Below are 23121 nucleotides of genomic sequence, written 5' to 3' on the forward strand. Positions count from 1 at the left end.
GCCTCCCTAAGTAACGTTATTGTGCCACAAGAGATGAGTAATGGATGCAGGATCACTGAGAGCCCACAAAGGGTGCAACCCCAGATCAGAATAAAATACACCCCAGTCTCACCTGCTGTTGAGAACAGTCACAGCCTTGGTCTTTGTGTAAATAACCCAAGGCCTTGAGTTACCATCCCCTCTTCAGCTGAATTTTCCCACTGAGGCCAATTAAAAAAAAAAGGAGGGCTGTGTTCCCAATGGACGCAAGACATTACCATAGAATTACGAGGAAAGCAGCACTTGGTGAAGGCCAGGTTTCTGAAGAATAGACTGCACCTGAGAGGTTTCTTAAGGGGAGAAAGCAGCCGCAAGGCAGATGGGATCTCTCTAGGTAAAATGGCTTCCTCCCAGGCACATCACATACCGTGTTTCCCCGAAAATAAGACAGGGTCTTACATTAATTTTTGCTCCAAAAAACTCATTAGGGCTTATTTTCAGGGGATGTCTTATTTTTTCCATGTACAACCATCTACATTTATTCAAATACAGTCCTGTCATCGTCTTCTGGTTGCTGCACAAGGGTGGAGGGCGTGATTTCACTTAACTGGGGCTTATTTTTGGGGTAGGGCTTATATGACGAGCATCCTGAAAAAAATCATAACTAGCGCTTATTTTCAGGTTAGGTCTTATTTTGGGGGGAAACAGGGCATAGGCAGATACATTGAATTGCACCACCCATAAGTTCTCACTTACCTTTTCTTTGCTGGCAAGGATGAGGAGTTTTAATGTTCTTCTCTTTACCTCAGATGATGGAGGGGGAAATTCTGGGGCTCTCGACAGAGTCTTTGTGTTGAAGAAATAGCCTGTTTTTGAACACTTTTTGAATTGCATGAATTAGGCGAATTGCTCAAAACGAGGATAATTGTTGTTTGGTCTTATAATTTGAAGCCCTAGATATTTGGTTGGCAATTTCCTTAACCGCCAACCCATCTTTTGTGTCATGGTGTATGTACGCACATGGGCTTTACTTGTCAAAAACGAAGGACGCGAGAGGTATTTTACAACACGTGGAGACAACATGAGGGAGGGAGTAAAGGCTGGAGATGAGGAGCACTTGGGGCTTTGAAACTCTTGCCAAGAAAGCCTAAATCTGGAGAAGGAGGAAAATAGGGAGTGTTCACTCCTTCCCCAAGGAGACAATGTGGGTTTCTTCAACTGCCTCCTCCTCATTGTTTAGTCGTGTCTGACTCTTTGTGACCCCATGGACCAGAGCACGCCAGGCCCTCCTATCTTCCACTGCCTCCCGGAGGTGGGTCCAATTCATTCTGGTAGCTTCGATGACAACTGCCTCCTAGACCAGGATTATCTCTGCAACATGTGTGCAAACACAATCACACCGAACCACTGAGCTCTGGTGTGAGTGAAGAATGAGAAGAGAGGGGATACCCATGCATAGAAGCCACCCTACGTGCTGAAATTAAACTTCTTTTTCCTTTGCTTTCCCTGCCTGGAGACCTGTGAGGTGGGGGAACAGCAGTTCCCTGAGACTTTAACCACTATCATGGAACATGGTCATGTTATTCATCTTTGCTCCAGCACTCTTATATCTATAAATGTCCCTTCCTTCCACCTTAAATTCTCTGTTCTGACAATCACATTACCAACCTCTCCCTATGTAAGGTTAGAAAACCAGACAAGTGGGATAGCTTCCCCTTGCATCACAGACATCGGATGGCTTGCTGTTGCTTTCTATGAGCCCCGCACCCTCTGCAGCTTCACACTAACTTAGCTGAACAGGGAGGTTTCTTTACCCCAATTCCTTCAGTCACACATAGGCTAAAATCCTGTTCCATGAAAATTTGTGCCACGTAAGGCTGGTGACCTCATCAGCCTTTTGTGACAGAACTTGCAGAACAGGATTTCAGCCGTGGAGACTGAATCAAGCAAATTGCTGTTAGCTGGTAATTAAAAGATGGTACCTCATGTGTCAGTGTTATGAGCAGGAGCTGCTTTCACTTTCTAGAGTTTGCACGTTGGCTCACTTTGTTTTCTGCTGGGTCTCCGGGACTCAAGTGTGGGATCTCTTTAAGGCTGATTTCTAAGAAATGGATGATTCCCCTCTGAGCCATGTCACTCCGGCTTGAGTGACCACTCAGTTCTGATCGGGGGCCTTCTGATTCTGCCCTGTGCTGTAGCTTCTCAAAGGGGAGCTTGTGGTTCAAATCAGCAGGTTCATCAACGACAAATCTGTCACTTTCACTCAAGAGAGAGAGAGAGAAAACCATTTAACTTTTGATCAGATTCAACCCCCTCCCTTTCTTTTCTCTTTTTAGAGAGCTTGAGGCCTGCTGCATATTACATTTTGCGTAATGAAGCCGCAGATGCTTTTTGCTGGGAGCAGAGCAGATTGCATTTGCGAGACCCTCTGGATAGAAGGGGGAAGATGAGATTTGCATACATGGCTTCAATCTAGAGTGCCCTAGAAAAGGGAAGTTCAGTAACCCATGTGCTCCGCAGGCGACCATCCTTAAAAGGGGCTCCTTTGATGGGGATACACCGCAGCCCATGGGTAAGAACCCTACTGCCAGGTACGTTGGAGACAATTAGCTAGGAGGGAAGGGCCATCCAGACATGACACATACATAGCAGGGTGCTCTTAGGCAGCTTGAGAACAAGGTGCCCCATCTGGCAGCTTGGCTCGGCTCGGCTGGCACTCAGCCAGGGGGGCGGGGGGGGCTCTCCTCATTTGCATGAAATACAGGACACTTGCAGTACTTAGCAGCATTGGCTATTCTTCCTGGCGGAGTGGAGCAAGCTAGGTCTGAACGAAAGTAACCCCTCTGAAAATGGGAATTAGACAAAGGGTGAAAAGACACTGTTTACTGCTGTAGGAAATCAATTTACAGAAAGTGTAGGAGGAAATAAAGGATTTCTATACTTATTTACAGAATCCCCTGGGGCTGGCTTACATGCCTGTGAGAGCTGCCCTTATGGAGAAGTCATGAGCAGCCTTCCTCTCCAGATAAGAAAGAAAGAAACAAGAAGTGACCATGGAAGTGAGCCTAAGAGCACCAATCTACATGTAGGCTTAGAAAGAGCAAGGGGGGGGAAAGCACCTTGGAGTCCACCTGGCTAGCTATTTAACCACTTGCTCTCCCTTCTCCATCTGATTCCAATTCCTCGCTCTGCACAGCAGTATTCTCTTCCAAATGACCAGCTTATGTGGATAGGATTTTCTTTTCTGTTAAGGAAGAGCTGTGTTGTGGCAAGTGAGCAGAATGGGAGCACTGTGAGGATGCCTGCAAAATATCCTTGGAGACAAGAAGTCTGACTCTCGTCCTCGGCTACAGCTTGCTTCCACAAAAGCTTTCAGTCGCGTTAACGGTGGTCTACAGCAAGCATGATATAACAACAGGCAGTTATGGAAAGATGGCATAATTGACAAGCTGTTGGCCACATCCTGGCATTCTGCAATCTGGGTACAATAGTGATAGAATTATTATTTTTTTCAGAACTTGTTAAAAAAATAATGCATTAGAAACCCAGCTCCCAGTTTTCATCTCATCAATCAATTGCATTCCCAAGCCATGGATTTTATCAGCAGTAATTAGCAGTAGGAGTAGAATGCATCTTAAAATAAGTCTTAAATTATAAAGTTCGTGAACCAGCAGCCTTTGGAGGAAGATGGGCAGGAGCGCCACTGCCCAGCAACAGCAACAGTAAATGCTCAGATCTCTGATTTATTTATGCCATTTCTTTCTACGTCTCTCTCAAGCCATTGATTTTGGCCTTTCACACATGCCGCGTAGGCTCTTGTTTCTTCATTTGTCCTTATAAAATAAATGTGCAAGAGGACATACAAAAACAATAACCAGAATATCTGATTTCCATAAGTGGCCTCGGTAATGCATGTAGCAGTGAATAGGAGCCAAGAGAAATGTTTGGCGCAGGGCTGCCATAGCAGCACTGGACTGCAAAGCTGAGGGGCTGCCTGTCCCACACACTCCAGCCCCACTGATCATCTGCAGCCGGTGAGATTGCAAAATGCCTCCCAGCGTCTCTCTCAGGTGTTGCAGGAGTCCTGAACAGCCTGTTCCCTCCCTCCAAATGGGCATGGTCTCACTTCCAAGCCAAGTCTGCCGGGTACAATAGGTTCGGATGCCTTTTATTTAAATGCGGGGGTCATATTCATGCAGGACAGTGAGAATCTGATGCCTCTCAGCCTGAAAGGGAAAACAGAAATGTCCTTTTCAGCTGGTCTTCGGGGAGGAGCTCTCCGGGCTGGAGACTTAGGGATGGTTTTGCTTGTCTAGATCTTCATGGACCTCCTAGTTGTTCAGCCCTAGTGCCCATGGCGGGGGGCCTGGAAAAAAAATTCCCCTAGGTGCATCGTGCATGCTGTCCTTAAATCCATGTGGGGTGCAAGAAGGACAGCAGCAACCTTTGCGGCTGCTGGGTGCATGGAGTCTCCAACCCAGGAGCCTAAACACCCACCCTCTGTGACCTCTGGGCTGTCCCAGTCCTTGGTTAGCTTCCTTTTACTAGGATTCTGGGCTGGTTTACTTTGTCTGCATCTCCAGAATCAGCTGGTCCAGGATCAGCTCCAACCCTCCTCCCAAATCTCGCCTGCCACATCTTTGTGGTGTTGCAAAACCCCACCTGTGCCAAAAAAGGGTAGCTTGACTGATTTTAGATGGTGTGAAAGGAGGTTTACAGCAGCTGCAATTCAGTTTTTTGTTGGGGTTTTTTTGGCAGAAAAATGAATTTTGCAAATCTGACTGCTTTCTTTTGCGATTGGTCCCTGGGAGGTGAACATCAGCATAGTCTGTGAATCTGATTGCTCAGCCACACAGCTCTGAGGGAAAACTGGTTCTGGAAGGCAAGCCTGCCACCAGCCTATAAATATGAATTTAGCATCTCACATAGTTTGATCCTAGTTTCTCTCCTGCTGGTTAGTTGGTTGTTTTGGTTTTCCATCAAGATTAGTAAATGCCTCCAATTTCAGTCCAGAAAAAAAAGCATCAATCCTCTAGCATTCTCTTTTTCCAGAAAAACAGCACTAATCTTTGGATGTTTATGTGAAATTGTGGTGAGGGACCTTCTGGCCGCTTGAGATCATGAAGCAGCTTTTTCAGTTTGCTTTTTAAGGAAGTCTCTTTAAAAGAAAAATATATATATATATTAGCTGTTCCCTTCTCCTCCTTTCTATTCTGCGCATGAAGGAAGAACAGATTGGTGGAGGCTGCTCGATGAATTTTTAATAACCGTCTGGTGATCAGCATGGGAGCAAACACGCCATCCCGGTCTGCCACGTACACAGAGGCCCACTCTATCAAAGGGAACTTGTAACATCAGGACGATCTCCGGGTCCTTTTCAGGAGACGGGTGTTGCCCTTCCCAGCTGCCCTCAGCGCCTGCTACCTGCCTGCCTTCCAAACAGCTGCCAAGCTTCATTTCCATCTAGATGTGAGGGTCCCCTCCTGAGCTTCCTTTCTGTTGTGCCATCATCTACCAGGCTGATCTGGTGCCATTTCTGTAAAAGCCACAGTGGTAGCTTCGTTCCCTTTGCGTGTCTGGAAATGTCTTTGTGGCTCTTGTGAACAGAAAGAGTTCAGTGGATGAGAAGCTTCTGGCAGCACCGGCAGAGTCTTTGCTGATGTGTGACCCTTGCTGGCAGGCGGAGGGGGGGGACGCTCACCCACCCCAGGAAGACACAGGCAACCCAGGTTCACCTAAAAGACAATGAAGGCGACTCATGTGATAAAAGACACACAAAAATCCCCAAAGAAGCTAAGGAATGGCAAGCAGAAGAGTTGCCAGAGAAACCTGAAAGTCTGAAAATCCTCGGAAAGAGAAGGTCCTGACGGGGCTTCTGCAGCGTCTCAGCCACTTGCAAGGCAGCTGTGGATGGCAGGCCAAGATCTCTCCTCTGGAAGGTGTTACTGAAAAGGCTGGCCTCCTCTGGGGAAAAGACGTCCTCTGAGTGCCCTGGTCACAAACCATTCAGGGCTAAAAATGTCACAACTGGCTCTTTGGAATGGACCAGAAGCTGGTAGAGCTAAGGCAGTCCCACAGGGTCTGGTCAGAAATCATGGTGGACGCAACATTCGGGGCCAGCGTTTGCTTCCAGGAGCCTGCCACGGAAGGGGTCCCCACGTTTTGCTGTAAACATTTCAGGAGGTCCCCTGACCAGCTTGCTAACTTGCCGAGTAAGAGATGGGCTGGAAACCAGGGGAAAGAGCCGGACATGCAAAAGCCTGGACTCTGTAAGCGCCTCTTTCCAGAGGAGGTGTTCTTGATGGCACCCGCTGTCGGAGGGATGGGTGTAACAGGGGGTAAAGAGGCATTTTGGGGAGAAGGGCTCCAACGGACCGGGCCGGATGTGGGCGGCCAAATGTCCCAGCAGTGGGCAAAGGATAAGCAACTCTGGAAGCAGCAACAAGACCTTTCTGCCAGGCATTGCAGAGTTTTCAAAATCAAATGGAAGCTTAAGAGTGTTTAGGTGAGAGCTGAGACCTCCACTCAACAGCTACTGAAACCATCTCCAAGGTTCACGATTTGGAGCCCTAAGAGGAGTCCTGTGGGATCAACCCCACGGTCTAAGTCCCTCGGAGACATCTTCATTTCCAAGAGCCTCCCATTAGGGCCCTCTGGGGAGCCTTTGCCAGGGGGCCCTCCAAAGCCAGCAGCCCTCTCCCCTCTTGCTGGTCACCAGTGACATCTGGTATTCCAAGGTGAGGCAGCCGCCTCTGCTTGGAAAGGCCCCAGGGAGCAACGAAGAGTCACAGCTGGCTGGCTGGCTGGAGATATGAAGGCAATACTCGCGTCACAGCCACCGGGCTTTGGAGGCAGAGAGGGGCATTCTGCCTGTTTACAAAAAGATTATTTCTGGAAGTCCTGGAGAACTGGGGAGGTCTAGATCCTGGCCTGCCCCCCCCCAACCACTGCCATCTGGTGCCCACTGGGACAGGGGGAGCGAAGGCACAAGGGGTGCAACAACCAGTCATAGTCAGAGCCAGGAGGGGCAAGCAGATCCAGGCTAAAACTCATTGTGACTCATTCACTTCCTCCACAGCCCAACGGAGGAGCTGGACAATACCTGGCTGGAACCTTCCTGGACTCTTCTTGCTTTCAAAGCTGGGCAGTCTGGCTGCTTCTCTCCCTTTCATTTTCTTCCTAAATCAACTCCCTTGCCTGCCTGCCTGCCCACCCGTAGGTGTGATGCACCTTAGGAGGAGGAGAGCACAGATGTGGTGGCCCTGATCCTCCACCTCCGGAAAGTAGGCAGACAGGCATGCACTAGAGATGGAGCTGTGGCCCATTTGTCCAGATAGCTTGGTGGTTGCTGCGTTGAGCCCAGAAATCCACTGGGGGTAACATAGGGAGGGGCATGAACCACCCACAGCCACCTGAGGCATTGTGGGGAGAGCCACATGTGTCCCCTTGAGGTTGCGACAGGAAAAGCAGGATATAAATACAATGAAATAAATAACAAGCAAACAATGGCTTCCACGGGGCATGCCCTTTCTTTGACAAACCTTGTCTTGAGTTGTGACAATTTGCCTTTGCTTCTATGCACGGCTGGCAGAAGCGGGGAAATGGGGGGGGGCTGGAAGGGGAGTTCCTGCTCCCCATTTGTAAGCACTGTGCACAGTCTGAAGAAGTTGTGTCCTCCTCCAGAAAGGGTGGCTGTGGCTCCGTGGCCAACTGTCCTTTTGCCCAGCTGTGCTCTTGTTTGGCCGCAGGACAGATGGAAGGTGCTGAACCCCTGCATGGCTAGGGCTGATCTGCCAGTGACCTTATTCCCCGGCTCTCTACCCTTTGTTGTAAGAAACAGTGTCTGGCTTGTTCCAAATCGGTGGGAGCACATCTGGAGGTTTGCAAAACACACGGCTGTAATACCGTAAACTGGCCTAGTTATTCCATTGTGGTTTATTTCCTTGATAGACGAAGAGGTTTTTTGTAATAGACATGATCCAGCCAGATTAGAAGCTGACTGTCATTGAGTTTCTTTTGCAATACCCGAATCGCTTCCTTCTCTCCGCGCCGCTGATAGCCAGGGTCCTCACGTGACCCACATAATGTCTTTGTTTTGCTTGCTTTGAAGTGCCACTTAAGGATCCTGCCTCTTTCCAGTTGCATTAGAACAGGGAGGAGCCGTCGCCAGGCACGTTCTGTCTCCGGAGATTTCTGAGCCTGAATTTAAATCACCCAAGTCAGTTGCGAAATGCGGCTGCTGCTTCTAAGGAGACAATCTCACAAACAGCAAAATTAAAAGGGTAGGGGAGCTAATGGGCAGAAGACCATGGTTTGGGGAAGGTGGGCAAGCTATTTTAATTTTTACTGGAACCAGCATTGCAAAATCCAGCACTTTATCATGGTCAGAAATGTTGACAGAACACCAACTTCTTAAATGGCATCTTGAAATGAAGGATCTCTACCTCAAGAAGTTTTGCCTGTGAAATCTGGGCATCAGAGTGCTTTTGGACTCCAAACAACAGCGGCAGGGCCAGTGGGACAGACGGTAACATGTCGGCCACTGAGTCATTGTCCGAGGTGTATGACTGGGAATGAACGCTCCATCTGAGAAGCATCTTTAAAAACCCAGCAGGCTCATCCGTGTGGAAAGAAATCACCACCCATCTTGGTATGTCCCTCCCCCCCCCAGCGTTCGTTCATTAATGGCCCATATCCCTTTAGAGACCTTTTTAAATCCAGTCGTGTGAAAAATAATCCCATTGGGGATTATTTTTGCTGCTGCTAAGATGCTGTTTGAGGATGTTTGTGTTCACACTAAATCAGAAGCAAGAATCGGACAAGACCAGCTTCCAGACGGGAAGGTGATGTGAGAAGTGAAGGGAGTCAGGAGAAGGAGAGGGCGAGGGAGTTCAGCTTGAATCAATTCAGCCCTTGGACTCTTGGTTAAAGAACATCCGTCACTGGGTCGATGGGTAAAAAGAATAAAGTGTCTTTTTGGTTCAAAGCTTCACAGGTAGCTTCAAAGCAGCTGGGGCAGGGCGGCATTTTTTTGGCTTTCTTTGGACTTTGGAGGTCCAGCCCTACTCTCTGTGTTTTCTTCTGGCCAAGCAGGATTCGAGGGCTCCATGAAGAGTAAATTCCTCTGAAACCAGTGAGGCTTACACCTGAGTAAACACAGGCATGGATTTAAAACAAAAACACCTGGCTGTACATGGCCATGGCGTTGGGGAGGGCTAGTACGTTTTGTAAATCTTATACCTGCAAGTGGTCTAGCGTCATTTCTGGTTGTACCCTCCTACCCAATGGAACCTCATTTTCCCCTGGGAGGGACAGGATTGAGAGGTTTCTGTTACCATCCCTAGACTCTTTCTTGTTCTTTCCTAGCATGGTCTGGCCCACTTTTCTCTCCTTGAACCAACTGGAGGAACATTGAGAGAGGTGGAACTTGAATAAGCCTCTCTGGTCTTCATGGGTGTGTTTCAGAAGAAAGGGACCTCCAAAAGCAGCTTACTCTGGGTGTAAGCCCATCAGAGCCCATGGCAAGGAATGCCACAATGAAAGAGATGTTTGACTGATGCTCCCTCTAATTGCATTCATTGGTTCCTCTCTCTCTCTCTCTCTCTCTCTCTCTCTCTCTCTCTCTCTCTCTCTCGTTTGGCCATTTGGTTAATCCACTTTGAGGACTGACTGAAGTGGTCATGTCAACTTCAAAAACCAATGGGGGTCCAGTGCCGGTGGGACTGAGAGGCTAAACAGCAGAAAAAGTGAGACCAGAAAGGTCTGCTAGATCAGCAAAGGAGCTGGGAAGTCCTATAAACCAAGTGGAAAGGGTCACAAAATGATTTATTCATTTAAAATGCATTTACCCTGACTTTCTACTTGAAAAGGAGGCCACTGGGAGCCTAATTCCTCCCAGCCTTGCCCGTCTCCCCCCTTCACAGGTGGGGAATCTACAGGACCTTCAATGGCAGTCAAAGGGATCAGTTGTTACGATAGTGGACTGAGATAGCAACTAGCTGCAGAGCCAGAAGTTGGGAGTTCAATCCCCTGCTGTGTCTCCTGGGAGAAAAGCCAGCCTGTGAAAGATGGGACAAATGTTTTTGGAAGGGGGCACATTTATCCCAAGACCCAGCGCCTCCAGGCATTCCTGGCCATGCCCGGTATGAAAGTGGCAGCTGCTTCGTGGGACAAGAAAGGGCTGTCATAGCTACTACTGGGCATGGCCGACCTGTTTTCCAGTCCCAGGTTTAACCATCAACATTGCGAATGCCACGTAATGGGATTCCCCCCACTGGTTGTGAGCTCCCATATGCCCTGCCCGGCTCGCCCCACCCACGTGGAATAGCCGCTCTTGGCTGGGGAGGTTAAAAGTTTATGCAGGGAGTCCTACAAACTGAGCGTACAGGCTAAGTGCAAAAAGACCCCGGAGCCTCCATTTGGACCCCTCTCAATGAATGCTGCTTGACTTTGAGTGCTTAATTGCTGGGGGTGGGGGAGGTGGGGGGCCGTGGTAGATTGCGTGCAGTGAGAGCTTACCGTTTGACTTGGAAGTGCCTTTTCTTTCGGAAAGACCTTGAAGTTAAACACACACACCAAAAACAACAACAGTGCAAGAGACTAATTTTGCTCTGGAGTCTTCCTTGCTGTGATGCCATGAATAAAGTTTTGGGTTTAACCAGAGTGACCTTTGGCGTGCAGGAGCTGCTGGCTCCATTTCATTCACCTCCAGGTCCCAGGCTGAGAGGGTCCCCGGTCTTTCCTTCTAAATCCATGGGGAGGTGGGAGTTGCTGTTCATGAACCTTGGAGTTCCAAGGGATGAGGGGGAGCAGTAAGGAAGGCCCAACAAGTCAGATAATCTCTTCACCTCGGCGTTCCAGAAACGATGGGTCGCAGCCTTGGCTTCTGTGGCTCCTATCAGTTGGAACTGAGTTTGCTCTTCCTTGGCTGAGAGCCACTTTGGAAGGAAAGCATGGTTTAGAGGTGTGCGTACGTGTGTACTAATATATATGTGTGTGTATATATATTAGCAATAAACTATCCACAGGAAGAAAGGCAAGGAGGCCCTTCTCGTTTCCAAGCTACCGTAATCCTACTCAGATCTTTATTTTTAGGAGGCTGATACATCTGGGTAACCAGGCAACGGGAACGATGCCACCACACGCTTTTTGGAGAGTGGGAGGCAGAAGGAAGTGGCTCTGCTCAGCAAAGGTTGGAAGGAGCTGGGATTAAATGCACGGGAGGGGGGGAGCTGCTCCCCCAGCTGTGGAGATTCATGGGAGGAAAGGGGAAGGATGGATCCCAGCAGTCCTCAAGCTGGGGTGAGGATGATGGGCATTGCACTTCAGCAGCAGCAGCAGTGTGGATGTGCTTTGCCTTACAGCTCATCTCCTAGGGACTGAAATGCCATTGCAGAGTCCAGTCCCAAGGTGGAAAATACTTGCTTTTCGTGAACTGCAGCCCCCCCATATTGCAGATTCTGGGGGTTTTGTGCCCCGCCCAAAACCCCAAGTGTTTCCTGCCGCTTGCCCAACATTATGATGCCCACCAGCTTGTCCAAGGTGCCACACCTTGTGGCCAAAGGAAGTGGTCCTCTTGGGTGGCAGATGATGTAAGTCTTTAGGGATGGCAGAAAGGAAGAGGAAAGAGATCTGCTGAGCATCATCTACCCTTGGGTCTGCTTGTTAATGGGCCCCTTTTGTTAAGCCGGCTCCCTTGGGGGGAAAAATTGTCCTTGCCACGGGCCACCAGAGGAGTAACAGTCTGGGGTCCCGTGTGGGATCGTCGGTCTGTTTTCTGCTTAACAGCCACACCTCAGCTCCTTTGGTTAAAGAGGGAGGTTTGCACCCTTCCTGCGCTTTCAAGTGGCATTTTCATCCCACCTCATTCACCATAATTAAACATTTTGAGCTGCAGGAAACAGGAAGGATGGGGAACATTGGCTGGAGGGTGTAATTTTCACTAGGGCTTTCTGTCATCCTGATGGCCTTACAAAGCTGCAATTGTTCGTGACTCAGGCGGCACCTCGCTTTCTCTCCTTGTGATCCTGGGCGTGTATGAATTCCCCCACATGCTGCACGGAGATGCTCTCTGGCATTAATTGCTGGGGAGGAACAGCGGCTGGCGAAGGGGTTGGAATCCTTTGGGAGCAGATTTCTCCTGGAAACACAGCCTCGCAATGCGCCAAGGGAGGTACATGGACTTGTCTGAATCTGGTCCACTGGAAGGGGTGTTTCTCGCTGTAGCCCTCAACCTGCACAGTCACCGGTAGAAGCCAATGATTTGGAGGAGAGCAAAACCCTGCCCAGCTGGCCGCTTGGGAGCTTGCCTCCAGCACCTTTCTGTGAAGCCATGCACCGATGGTGTGATGGTGTGGCGAGAGGGAGAACGGCCCTACCCCACCCGCATTCCCCAGCCCGCAGCTCTTAGGTTTTGAGGGCTATCACAACCACCCACTTGTGGCAGCGGTGGCAGTTTATAGTTTATATTTTCCATATTTTTCTAGTAAGCTATTCTGGGGCACTGATCTCACAGGTCCAAGTAGTTTGCTTCAAATGTATGTAGCTTTCCATCTGTTGTTAGACACAGAACACAAATCCACCTCCCATCTGAACAAGCCAAGATCTTCTCACTTTCTGGTGGACAATGTCATGAAGCCCCCGGGTGTCGGGGTATCCTGTAGTGTGAGCAGGTGGGAGGAAGGCTTGTTTACCTTCACCCTCAGTGGCTGGGGGGGATGTAACGGTGCCCCCACACAGCCAGGGCCAATTTGTGGGCTGTGTGGGGGCTGCACCCCAATATCAGGCACCTCCATGGCTTGGATCAATGAGCCGCTTATGGCCCAAGCGGTCTATGCAGAGAAACACAGCCTCTCTGCATACACACACACTGCCCATCGTAACAAGCAAGCCTGCCAATATTCTTTATAAAATACTTTTTGCTAAAAGGCTGGTTTTCGCCTCGGGGAGGACACCCTCCTCCATTCCTGACCACCTCCAGGAGAAGGGACTGTGCACCAGGGGCGGCCCCCACCTCAGTCCTTCCCTTCCTTTCTTCCTAAACACATTTTCAGGGGTGGTGGGAGTGACAGGGCCAGAAACTTGATGCACACACACACCAGGCCCCTCACGCCTTTGCCCACTCCTGGCGCTGAGGGCAGGAAGACAGATTCCAAATCGGGTGACATTTTGGTGCTTTTCCCCCAAAAGCCTGCATTGACATCCCTCGGTGGGGAAACTCAGCGACAGGCCTTAGCCGACCCGTGGTCAGGCGTAGGGGGCAGGTTGACCCCCTCGGCCATGATACGACCTCCAAATGATTCTGCCCTTTTCCCGACAGGAAGAAACGGCCGCTTGTAAACTTGTTTGTCATGTTTTTTGTGGGTTGTGCACAAGGCTCAGTGGGTTCTGCTGGCAGTTGCGCTCGGCTCTCAGCACTGGAAAGACAGCTAATACATCCATTTAATAAACGACATTAAATTAATACAGTTTGGTTAGAGATAAAAGGCTCTGAACCTCCTCAGAGATTGTTTACATCCCATTTCCATGTTAATAAGGGAACCCTTTCAGGGCCCTGTTATTACGGCTCAATCAACCCGTTCCAGTCCGATGCGCGGGTGAACGGAGAGAGACCTCCTGAGCGCCGCCTTCCCCCCCCCTTGCAGGTCCACAAACCGAGACGACCCGTTATTCCAGAATGAGCGACCAAACCGTCACAGAGGAGGCCTCCTCCCAGCCCACCCAAAGCCAACATTACTTTGACCGGTTCTCCGAAGACGACCCTGAGTACCTGCGCATCAGGAATATGGCGGCCAACCTGCGCCAGGACTTCAACCTGATGGAGCAGAAGAAAAGGGTCACCATGATTCTGCAAAGCCCCGTGAGTGTGCCCGGCCTGAGGGGTGGCCACCCTCCCAACTCCGGGGGTGGCGGGCGGGCGGGGGGGGGGAGGAGATTGGAGGGTGGGCACCGAGAGAGGCAAGCAAGCAGCTTAGCGCTGGAACGGCAGAGGTCTGTCGGTGCTGGACCGGGGAATTCCCTGAAGGCACTTGGCTGGCGGGAGCGCCGCCCTTGGACCCATGTGGCTCGATGGCGCAAGGGCTGCATCTTGATCGGGGATCCTTCAGGACCTAGGCTCCGTTCTCAGCTCTGTGGGCACAGCAGGCACCCCTCGTTCTCACCCGAGGGGGCCCTTCATGGCAGCTGCTCCTGGGATCTCGGACCCCCTTTTCTAAGGGATGTTCGGCCGGCCCCCTCCAGGCTCTCCATTTTATCCAAGGAGGCTTCTGGGAATGGACAGCCTGCTGGGAAAGGGGCTTCTAAGGTCGGCATGGGGGAGCACGCGCTCCTCTGGTTTGCCCTGATACGTTTTCAACTGCTGGAAAGCTTGGCAACCTGTTTTTAATACGATGGTCTGCTTAATTATGCTTTGATGTTATGACCTCCTCTGTTTGGAATCTTATGCCTTATTGAATTGTAAACTGCCCTGAACCCCACTCTTCTGAAAGGATAATTGACTCTGGCAGGCACTACCGGCAACATTTTGCTAAGGAAGGGAAGAGTTACTTATTTTCTCAGCTGGAGCTCTATTCCAGCTGGCATAAGCGAATTCTTGGGGGTTATCCTTCAAAAGAGCGGCCATTTGCCTCCGTGTGATTTGCTCCTGGCGCCGGTTGCGATCACCTCCAGTGTTCTGGTGAAACCCCAGACTCAGTTCCACAGTGACCACCTCTGCCCACTCGTAATATGGAATCTCTCTCATGCCCAAGTGGGGCTGCCATGTCCTGGTCTTGCGTGGTCTTCTCACCAAGAAGGCAGCTCCCACAGAATATTTGCCCAAACACCATTTGGAAATCCCCGACCCTCCCACTCCACAGCCTGTTCCCTCCCTTTTGTTCCTAAGCCGCTGGCCCTCGTGGCCCCAGCAGGATCCCCATCCGTCCGTAAGGTCCTTCCCCAACTCCCAACCCCCGGTTCTCAATGGGAATGCTCTGCCCGGAAGCCTGGATGGTTCAGGGTCTCTGTGGTGTTTTCAGTCTTTCAGGGAGGAGCTGGAGAGCCTGATCCAAGAGCAGATGAAGAAAGGGAACAACTCCAACATCTGGGCCCTTCGCCAGATCGCAGACTTTATGGCCACCACCGCACCCTCCGCCTTCCCCACGTCGCCCTTGAGTACGTTGACCACCCCTCAAGGGAGTCGCTGGCCCTGGAGCGGGTCCTCCCGTCCTTTTCCCCTGCCCTGCCCTGCCCTGCCCTGATTCCTTTCTCCTCCTCTCCTCTCACTGCAGTGTGGATGGGCCACCGGGAGGTCCCTGGTCTCCTCCTTCTGTCTCACGGCTCTTATTGTTGAAACCTGACTTCCATTGGGCAGGATGGAGGAACATCAGGGGAAAGGGAAGGGCGGGATCATGTTCCTAGGGCTAAGGCCTCAAGGGCTCTGGAGCATGCCATTTGCAATTTTGGATGCAGTGGTTTGGGGGGGGATATGGGAATACTGGGAATTCATGTGGCCTGAATCAGGGACTGCCTTTCTAGAACAACAGCTGAGAGCAAGCAGGTTGGCTTCATGACTCACCCTGTCTTGCTATTTCTGGTGGGGTTGGGCGGGTCAGGAGACCCCTTGCTGACCATTCTCTCTCTGTCTGTCTCTCTCTCTCTCTCCTTCAGATTTATCCACGGTGACACCTATCAACGACCTCTACAGCACGGACTCGACCACCTTAGCCAAAGGGGAGCGGCTCATGCGTTGCAAGATGGGCAGCGTCTACCGGCTGCTGGACCTCTACGGCTGGTCTCAACTCAGCAGCACCTCCGTCACGGTGAGAAACCCCCTTCGCTTCATTAACCACACACACACACATACACACACATGTTGGTGCCAGGCCAGGATAAGACTGGACTCTGTCAGCTTTCCTTGCTGTTGTGTTCTAGCTCAAGGCACACAACTGCTATTTGGAAATCTGATGATGCTAAAGGCGCAAACTCCTGTCAGCCTCTGGGCAACCTGTGGCTAGATCTGTGGGGTGGTGGGAAGTGCTTTCATGGGTAATTCTGAAGTGGCTGCAGCCCCAGAAATGAGACAGCATTGATATGCTTATTCACATAGAAGGTATTAACATGTTTTATACCAACTATAACATGTTTTAGAAGAACGATAACACAGAGACTTTTCTTTGCAAGTGAGAGAAGTTGATGATATGATATGATGTGATGTGATGTGATGTGATGTGATACAGTGTGATATATGATGTTGTGTGTGCATTGTATTAATACCCTGTCCCATGTGAAAACAGGAGTCCCTTGCCTTCCCTTTGCTCCCAGGCGACAGCCTGTTTGGTCAGCTTCTGCACCAAAAGAGGAGATGAAATGAGAGGGTCAGATCCAGGCATGGTTCTTCTTGGAAGGAGCCCATTGAAACCCTTGGGCCTCCGGTCAGCCCTGGCTCCTGTGGCTCATTGACTTCAGTGAGTCTCCTGATCTGGGTTGAATCCTCTGTTCTGATGAAGGAGAGATGATGGCCTTCTTCCCTCAGACTGGAGACAGACGAAACTGTCTCTAGATGACCCCTGTTGGGACCTTCTTCCTGAAGAGGTTGTCCTGGAGGGGAAAGAGCCCCTTTTTGCCTGTTTCTCTCTCCTTGGTTTTGGTGGCAGCCAGAGGCCACCCGTGGATAGAGCACAGTCGCTTCATTCTCAAAATTCTGAGGGATGCTCCTCCCTGCATCAGCCATGGGCCTCCTGTGGTGTCCACCACACGTGTGGTACCCTATGTACTTCTGGCCTTCATAGCCCATTGGCCATGGACATGAGAGGGGGAACAATGGCTATACATCACTTGCTGTACTGTAGTCAATGGGGAAACTGAGTCAGAGGGTGTGGTGCCCTCAGGTCCTGCAGCTGGGCTACCTGTGATTTACCACTGGTGGGAACAGGATGATGGGCTAGATGACTCTTTGGTCTGATCCGCCAGCATGTCTTTTTAGGGACCAAAGTACTCTGGGATCCCCTGAAAGCAAACGGGGCCATAAAATCACTCTGTACGCTCCCCCCCCTTTCCTAGCTGCGGGTGAGCAAAGAGCAAGACCACTTCCTGGTGTGTCCGTTCGGCCTCGCGTGCCAAGAAGTCACGGCTTCCAGCTTGGTGAGTATTCAGAACAATTTGATTCCCCATCTCTCTCTTTCCACAACTGCAAATTTGCATCTTGGAGGGTTGGGGTGTTTTCACACCCAAGATAGCAAGGACGATGGTATGCACTTCTCAGGGTGAAGTGGCACATTCTAAGCTACACGAGCCCATGTCCTGCCAGGAGACTCTTTCTCCAGATGTGCGTGACGAATGGGAAGGAATCACTCAGTGAACCACAGAGGTGACTGGCATGGAAGCTTAAAGCACCGGCTCATGCAGAGATGCATCAAACAGACTCCTCTCTCTCTCTCTCTCTCTCTCTCTCTCTCTCTCTCTCTCTGTGTGTGTGTGTGTGTGTGTGTGTTACAGTTTGTGTCCATGTCACTTCTCAGAGCATCTCTCCCCAATGCCCTTTGCCCGTCCCACCAGATCCTCCCAGGCTAGGCTCCTCCACAAAGCTGCCCTGAGGGAAGCCCCAAAGCCATGCAAAAGAGGCAGGGCCTTCTTCGTGGTGGCACCGACATGGGGGAACCAGCTCTGGGTTCCCTCCCTGTTAATGTATAGGATGCAACTTACAACACTGCTTTTCAGGGAGGCCCAGCATCACCTTAAACACATGGCTCAGATGTCCTTTGTGTAAACAAACAAACAAACAACCCTCCGCTTCTTGCCTTCTGCCTTCCTATATTGTCTGCATCCTCTTTCTTGGCAGATCAAAGTGAACATCCTGGGGGAAGTGGTGGAACAAGGCAGTACCAGCTTCCCAGTAGACACGCAGGCATTCAGCCTGCACTCGGCCATCTATGCAGCTCGACCGGACGTGCGGTGCATCATCCATCTGCACACGCCAGCCACTGCCGCAGTAAGGAGTGCCTTCCATCTCTCTGACAAAGCAATAAGAAATGCCAGGCAGCCATCGGGACTGGCCCTGTGGCTGGTCCAGAGAAGAGCATGAAAACAGAAGCAGAGCTGAATGGGGGCCTTCTGGCCTCACCACCCTTCTCGGGCATGGTAGTGGTGGTGGTGAAGGAGAAGGGAGAGGAAGAGGAAGAGGAAGAGGAGGGAGCAGAGCAAAGGGAGGTGTTGGGAAGAGGTGTCAGGGATCACGGACAAGTGGTCCAGAGTCTTCAGCTCTAGACTCCATGACGCTGTAACAAACATTTAAATAGACAATCTCCTGAGATTGAGACAATCTTTGAGACAATCTCCTGCCCGTTGGCCTTGGAAAGGTCAGGAGGCACAATCGACATACCGACACAAGATGAATAAGCTAAGCTTTGAGTCCTGAAGTCCTCTCTCTCAAATTATCTCGTTCTCGCTCTCTTTCTTCCAAGGTATCAGCAATGAAATATGGCCTCTTGCTGATTTCTCATGATGCCCTCCTGGCAGGGGATATGGTGTATTTTGACTACAATGGCGAAATGGAGGAAGAAGCGGACAGAATTGAGCTGCAGAAGTGTCTTGGACCTACCTGCAAGGTTAGGATTGAGAAAGGGTATTATAAAAGCTTTGGCATCCTCTTGGATGGTCTTGTGTAGTCTTTCAGGCAACATACAACCAGGACTAGCCTCGAGATTTAGACCTTTGGGTGGGGTCTTAGCCAACATTTGGAAATCCTTAAATAATCCAGAACTGAGAAGAACTTGCTGTCCTTAGTGTTTTGCCGAGATTACTGGCCTTCTGTTCTTGCTGTTTCTCTTGGTAGGTTCTTGTACTGAGGAATCACGGGCTGGTGGCTCTGGGAGACACAGTGGAAGAAGCCTTCTACAAGATCTTCCATCTGCAGGCTGCCTGTGAAGTACAGGTGAGCAACAGAGCAAGACACACACACACACACACACAGAGAGAGAGAGAGAGAGAGAGACACATACACATGCTTGCTTGCTTCTAACTGCAATACGTCAGGCAAAGTCCAGTTGCCCCTGCCAGCTAGAGTACCTCAGTTGGTCAGCACCATGGATAGCTCCCTGGGATCAATTGCTGACTGGTAAGTCAATGCTTCTGCTATGCCTGTTACTGAACTCAGCAAAGTTATCACCCCTCAGTCCTCTTTCTTGCCTGCACTACTGAAACAACATCACCTTCTGAATAGCAATTAATTACATTTCTATCCCAGCTTTCTTACAACAAGCTTAAGGCAACAGGCGTGAGCTCCCTCCTCTCCAGGAATCCTCCACACAATGGAAACCCTCTGAGGTAGATCAGGGTCAGAAAATGTGGCTGTTCTGGTGCCTTATATGACTGAGTAGGAATTTGAACCCAGGTCTGCCGAGCTCTGCTCAGCACATCAGACTGATTCTTTTCTACTCACCAAATGCTGATATCCCCCTCCAGTCCGTGATACAGCTCCCAATTGGCTTACTAGAGAGCTCCCACCAAATACTGTGTCATTTCTTGCTTGAAGCTGATAGCAAAGCATAGGCTTCGGTTGTTGGGAGAGTCTTTCAGGCGGCAAACTCTGGAGCCAGAGGCTTTGAGGCGGGCCGAAGGGCGGGTGGTAGCTGCCGTGGCCACCCAGTGCCCTCTGCTGGGGCCACACGGCGTCTCCAACAAGTCAGCGCAGGGGGAGGCCAATCACTGTTCAGTCTCATCGGCAGTGCTCTGTGCACTTCTTTCCAACATATTTCATCCTTTGCCAGGTGAGATGGTGATTTTGCAGGATTCCCAAACTCAGAAATTGCAGAACTGCTTAGAAACATAGTTTTCTCAACTCCAGCAAAACCGGTACACTAACGGAACAGTTGAGGGCAGCATCTTTCCATATTCTTTAGCCATCCTGGTTGCCAGTAATCAGCTTCTGTTGAATGCTGCTTTTATGATTTTATGACTACATTATCTCAATTTTGGTTTTTGCTAGGTTTCCCTGATTTTATCACACTGTTCACTGCCCAGAAGAGTGACATGCACTAATGGGGTGGTATATAAATGAAATCAATAATGAACTAGATTTATATGTTTCTGGAGGAGATTGCCTAGAACCTCACCAGGGATGAGCACCATGTAGCCCAGGAATTGTGCTGACTAGCTGCATCGTTTGGAAAAGGCGAGCCACAGCAGCTCAGCTAGCAGAAGCCATGATGCTGGGTTGGACCGCTTAGCTGATGAACGAGGCAGAAGCCAGGTAGCGATAAGACACATGACTGTACAAAAGTTCATTCCACTTGTGGCCCATTTGTTTGGTGGGGAGGAAGGGAGGGAGGGAGGCTCCTAAGCTGGAAGAAGCCGGCAGCCCCTGCTAAAGGGAGAAGAAACCTTGCCAGAGTCTTGCTTGTCATGAAGAGAAACCGTCTTGACATAGCAAGACAGCCTGCTGAGGGTTTTTTTAGCATCAGTTCTCGCCTCCAGCACAACAGCCAAAGAACCGAGTGGTGTTTTCTTTTTCCATCCTGATCTGCACAATTTGCATTTTTAAAAAAATTACCATCTTTGTCCATTCTGAAGCTAATCACGCATACACCCAGCAAGCACAAAATGGAAAGCTGATTGCTCGCTAAGAGCCGAACACCATATCCGATGCTCCCAGTTTTTAAAAGTCCTGTGTGTCAAGGAGGAAGTCCTTCTTGTTTTAAGCATGAGTGAGTTTGAAAAAAGGTGGGTTTTAAAATGAGAGCCTTCCAAATGCACAAATTAGTTTTAAGAGGAAAAGACAAACTTTCTCTCTTATTGCAAAGAGAAACGGTTTTGCACTTTCTCCTTGAGCGGGGACAAACTGGGTTACGATTTGCATCTCTAGCTGCAGCTTCCAGAAGAGGGTTGGCTTTTAGCCTTTCTCCTCCGAGCCCGGCCTGAAAGGGAGGCGGAAGAATGACGGAGACCAGCAAGAGAAGGATCTCTCTTCTCATCAACGTGTCTCCATCGGCACAGGCCAATCGACTCACGAGGCTAAATGTGGGAGCATGTGTCATTATGAGGATGAGGATGTGCGTGAAAGGGTGGGACTTCTGTTGGAATGGAAATATAGGAAAATAGCATAAAATAAACCAATAAGCTCAGACCTTTCCTCCCACCTGGCTCCTGGCTTTCAGCCTTTGTAAGAAGGAGAAGCTTCACCAGTTCTTGAGACAAAAAAGCCCTGCTCATCATCCCCCTTTGTTTCTTGTAGAGCTGGGGAGCCCCCCCCCGCTCCCTCTTTTCACATTGCCCACACTTGGGAGCAGCCAAGAGCCTCAGCACCAGGCGTGGTGGGCAGGGCGCTGTGCAGCTGGGCCCCAGTGGCCGCCCCTTCCGAGTGTGCGACTGTGTCGGCCCCTCTGTGCGTCAGCCTACTTCTTCAGCTGGAAAAAACTAGGTCAGCCGCTTTGTGGGGGGGGGGGCAACACGCTTGCCCTCTGCAGGTGAAGAGCTAACAATACAGGCTTCTTCAGCATTATTAGAACTGCAGAACTGGAAGGGACTCTATGGGCCATTGAGTCCAGTCCCTGTCAAAGACTGGATTTGGAGGAGGGGGGGGATCCAACTCCCAGACACTTAAACCACTGAGCTATCCAGGCAGCTCAATGACTGAATCCTTATTTGGATGTTTCACATAATCATCCTCTTAAAAGTGCAGAGCTGGAAAGGATCATCGGGTCCAACCCCTGTCAAGGAGGGGAATTGAACTCCTAACCAGAAACCACCTAATCAGAAACCTCTGAGCTGTGACTTATGGGGACCCTTTTCAGGGTTTTCCAGGCAGAGAATACCCAGAGGTGGTTTACCAGTTCCTTCTTCTGGAAGCATTCTGGGAGTCTGCAGCTTGCCCAAGGCCACCCAGGCTGGCTCTTCTCCTGGCAGAATCTCCCATTGTGATACTGACACCAACGCTACGGCTGGGAGTTTGATCCCAAGGTAGATGCCCAGCTTCCTTGAGTGGCCAGTCAAGCTTCTGAAGCATGACGAAATCTTGAAAACAATGGGAGCAGAGATTACACCCAAAGAAACGGAAAGATTCTGTGCCTCCCTATTGTGTTGTACGCCTGCCTCCAACGATGCCCAAAGGACAAGAGTGTGGGTGACCCAGGACATGCCATGAATTTTCACCTTTGTCCTGTAACTGTCTTCTTGTGGTCTGTTTCTTCTAGATCTCAGCCTTGTCCAGTGTTGGTGGAGCAGAAAATCTGATCATCCTGGAGCGAGAGAAACACAGACCCTTCGACGTTGGCTCTGTGCGATGGGCCGGCAGCACTTTTGGACCCATGCAGAAGAGCCGTCTGGGGGAACATGAATTTGAAGCCCTGATGCGGATGCTGGACAACCTTGTACGTGTTCAAGGGGGAAATCCCTGCCTGCTGGTTTCCTAAATGGTTGATGCCTCCTTTTCTGGACCTCTGGCGTGCTTCTCTGTGTGACAGAGGGGAGGGAATTGAGCATTGGATGTAGGCACAATGAATCTGGCCTACGCGTGTCTGAACTTTCTTCTCAGGAGCTATCCAAGGTGCTGGCGCATATTCTCCAAAGAGGTTCAGCACCATGGCTAGCTCCTTTAAAGTTCAGTCAAGAATTGGAAGTGCTGGCGCTATTTTGACAACAGAATTTGGCACCTTGAATGGGTCTTGTAAAGTTCGGATGAAACACTGAGATGGATTCACTTTTCCAGCAATGACAGACTCACCAACCTCCTCTGCCTTCCTTCGTCATTTAAAAAAAAAGGGGGGGGGATTAAGTATTTCCCTCTGGGACAAGCCCAGTCCAGCCAAGGGTCACAATTCAAAAGTGAAGATGTAAATAGATGTATTAACAGGGCACTCTTGGGTGATCTTAAGGATAAAGGAATGGAGCCGTCTCTAAGCCAGTGGTTCCCAACCTTTTTTGAATCACAGCTCTTCTTTTATAATAGCTAGGCAGCCTGCGACCCCCACACCACATTTGCATAAAAAGGCATTTTTAATGGAGGTTAAGTCATCCCTTCTCAGAAAGCAGAGACTTCTTTCTCCTCTAAAGGGTCTGTTTCTCATACATGCTAGCTTTAACATCGCCACCCCAAAAAAGATCAAAGGTGAAATTATTTAACAAGGACTACAACGCATGTAGGGAAACCCATCACCCCCTTGGGGATCAGGA

At 50.1% G+C, this 23121-nt stretch overlaps 1 protein-coding gene and 1 long non-coding RNA gene across 3 annotated transcripts in view; both read left to right on the forward strand.

The window, feature by feature from the left end:
* The window catches only part of LOC144584171 (uncharacterized), a 294410-nt gene that overhangs the window by 17544 nt on the left and 253745 nt on the right, over nucleotides 1-23121 (forward strand). The gene's annotated exons all lie outside the window — the stretch shown is intronic.
* Nucleotides 1-23121, forward strand: part of ADD2 (adducin 2) — a 51271-nt gene that overhangs the window by 12055 nt on the left and 16095 nt on the right. For both annotated transcript variants that reach the window (XM_078379702.1, XM_072978833.2), the window contains exons 2-9: nucleotides 13623-13837; nucleotides 14994-15129; nucleotides 15625-15776; nucleotides 17017-17097; nucleotides 17795-17944; nucleotides 18417-18560; nucleotides 18788-18886; nucleotides 22143-22319. In XM_078379702.1, the coding sequence (XP_078235828.1) occupies nucleotides 13655-13837; nucleotides 14994-15129; nucleotides 15625-15776; nucleotides 17017-17097; nucleotides 17795-17944; nucleotides 18417-18560; nucleotides 18788-18886; nucleotides 22143-22319 (1122 nt within the window). In that variant the 5' untranslated portion in view covers nucleotides 13623-13654. The remainder of the gene's footprint in view (nucleotides 1-13622; nucleotides 13838-14993; nucleotides 15130-15624; nucleotides 15777-17016; nucleotides 17098-17794; nucleotides 17945-18416; nucleotides 18561-18787; nucleotides 18887-22142; nucleotides 22320-23121) is intronic.

Source organism: Pogona vitticeps, chromosome 8 (assembly GCF_051106095.1).
Source record: "Pogona vitticeps strain Pit_001003342236 chromosome 8, PviZW2.1, whole genome shotgun sequence".
Taxonomy (NCBI): Eukaryota; Metazoa; Chordata; class Lepidosauria; order Squamata; family Agamidae; genus Pogona; species Pogona vitticeps.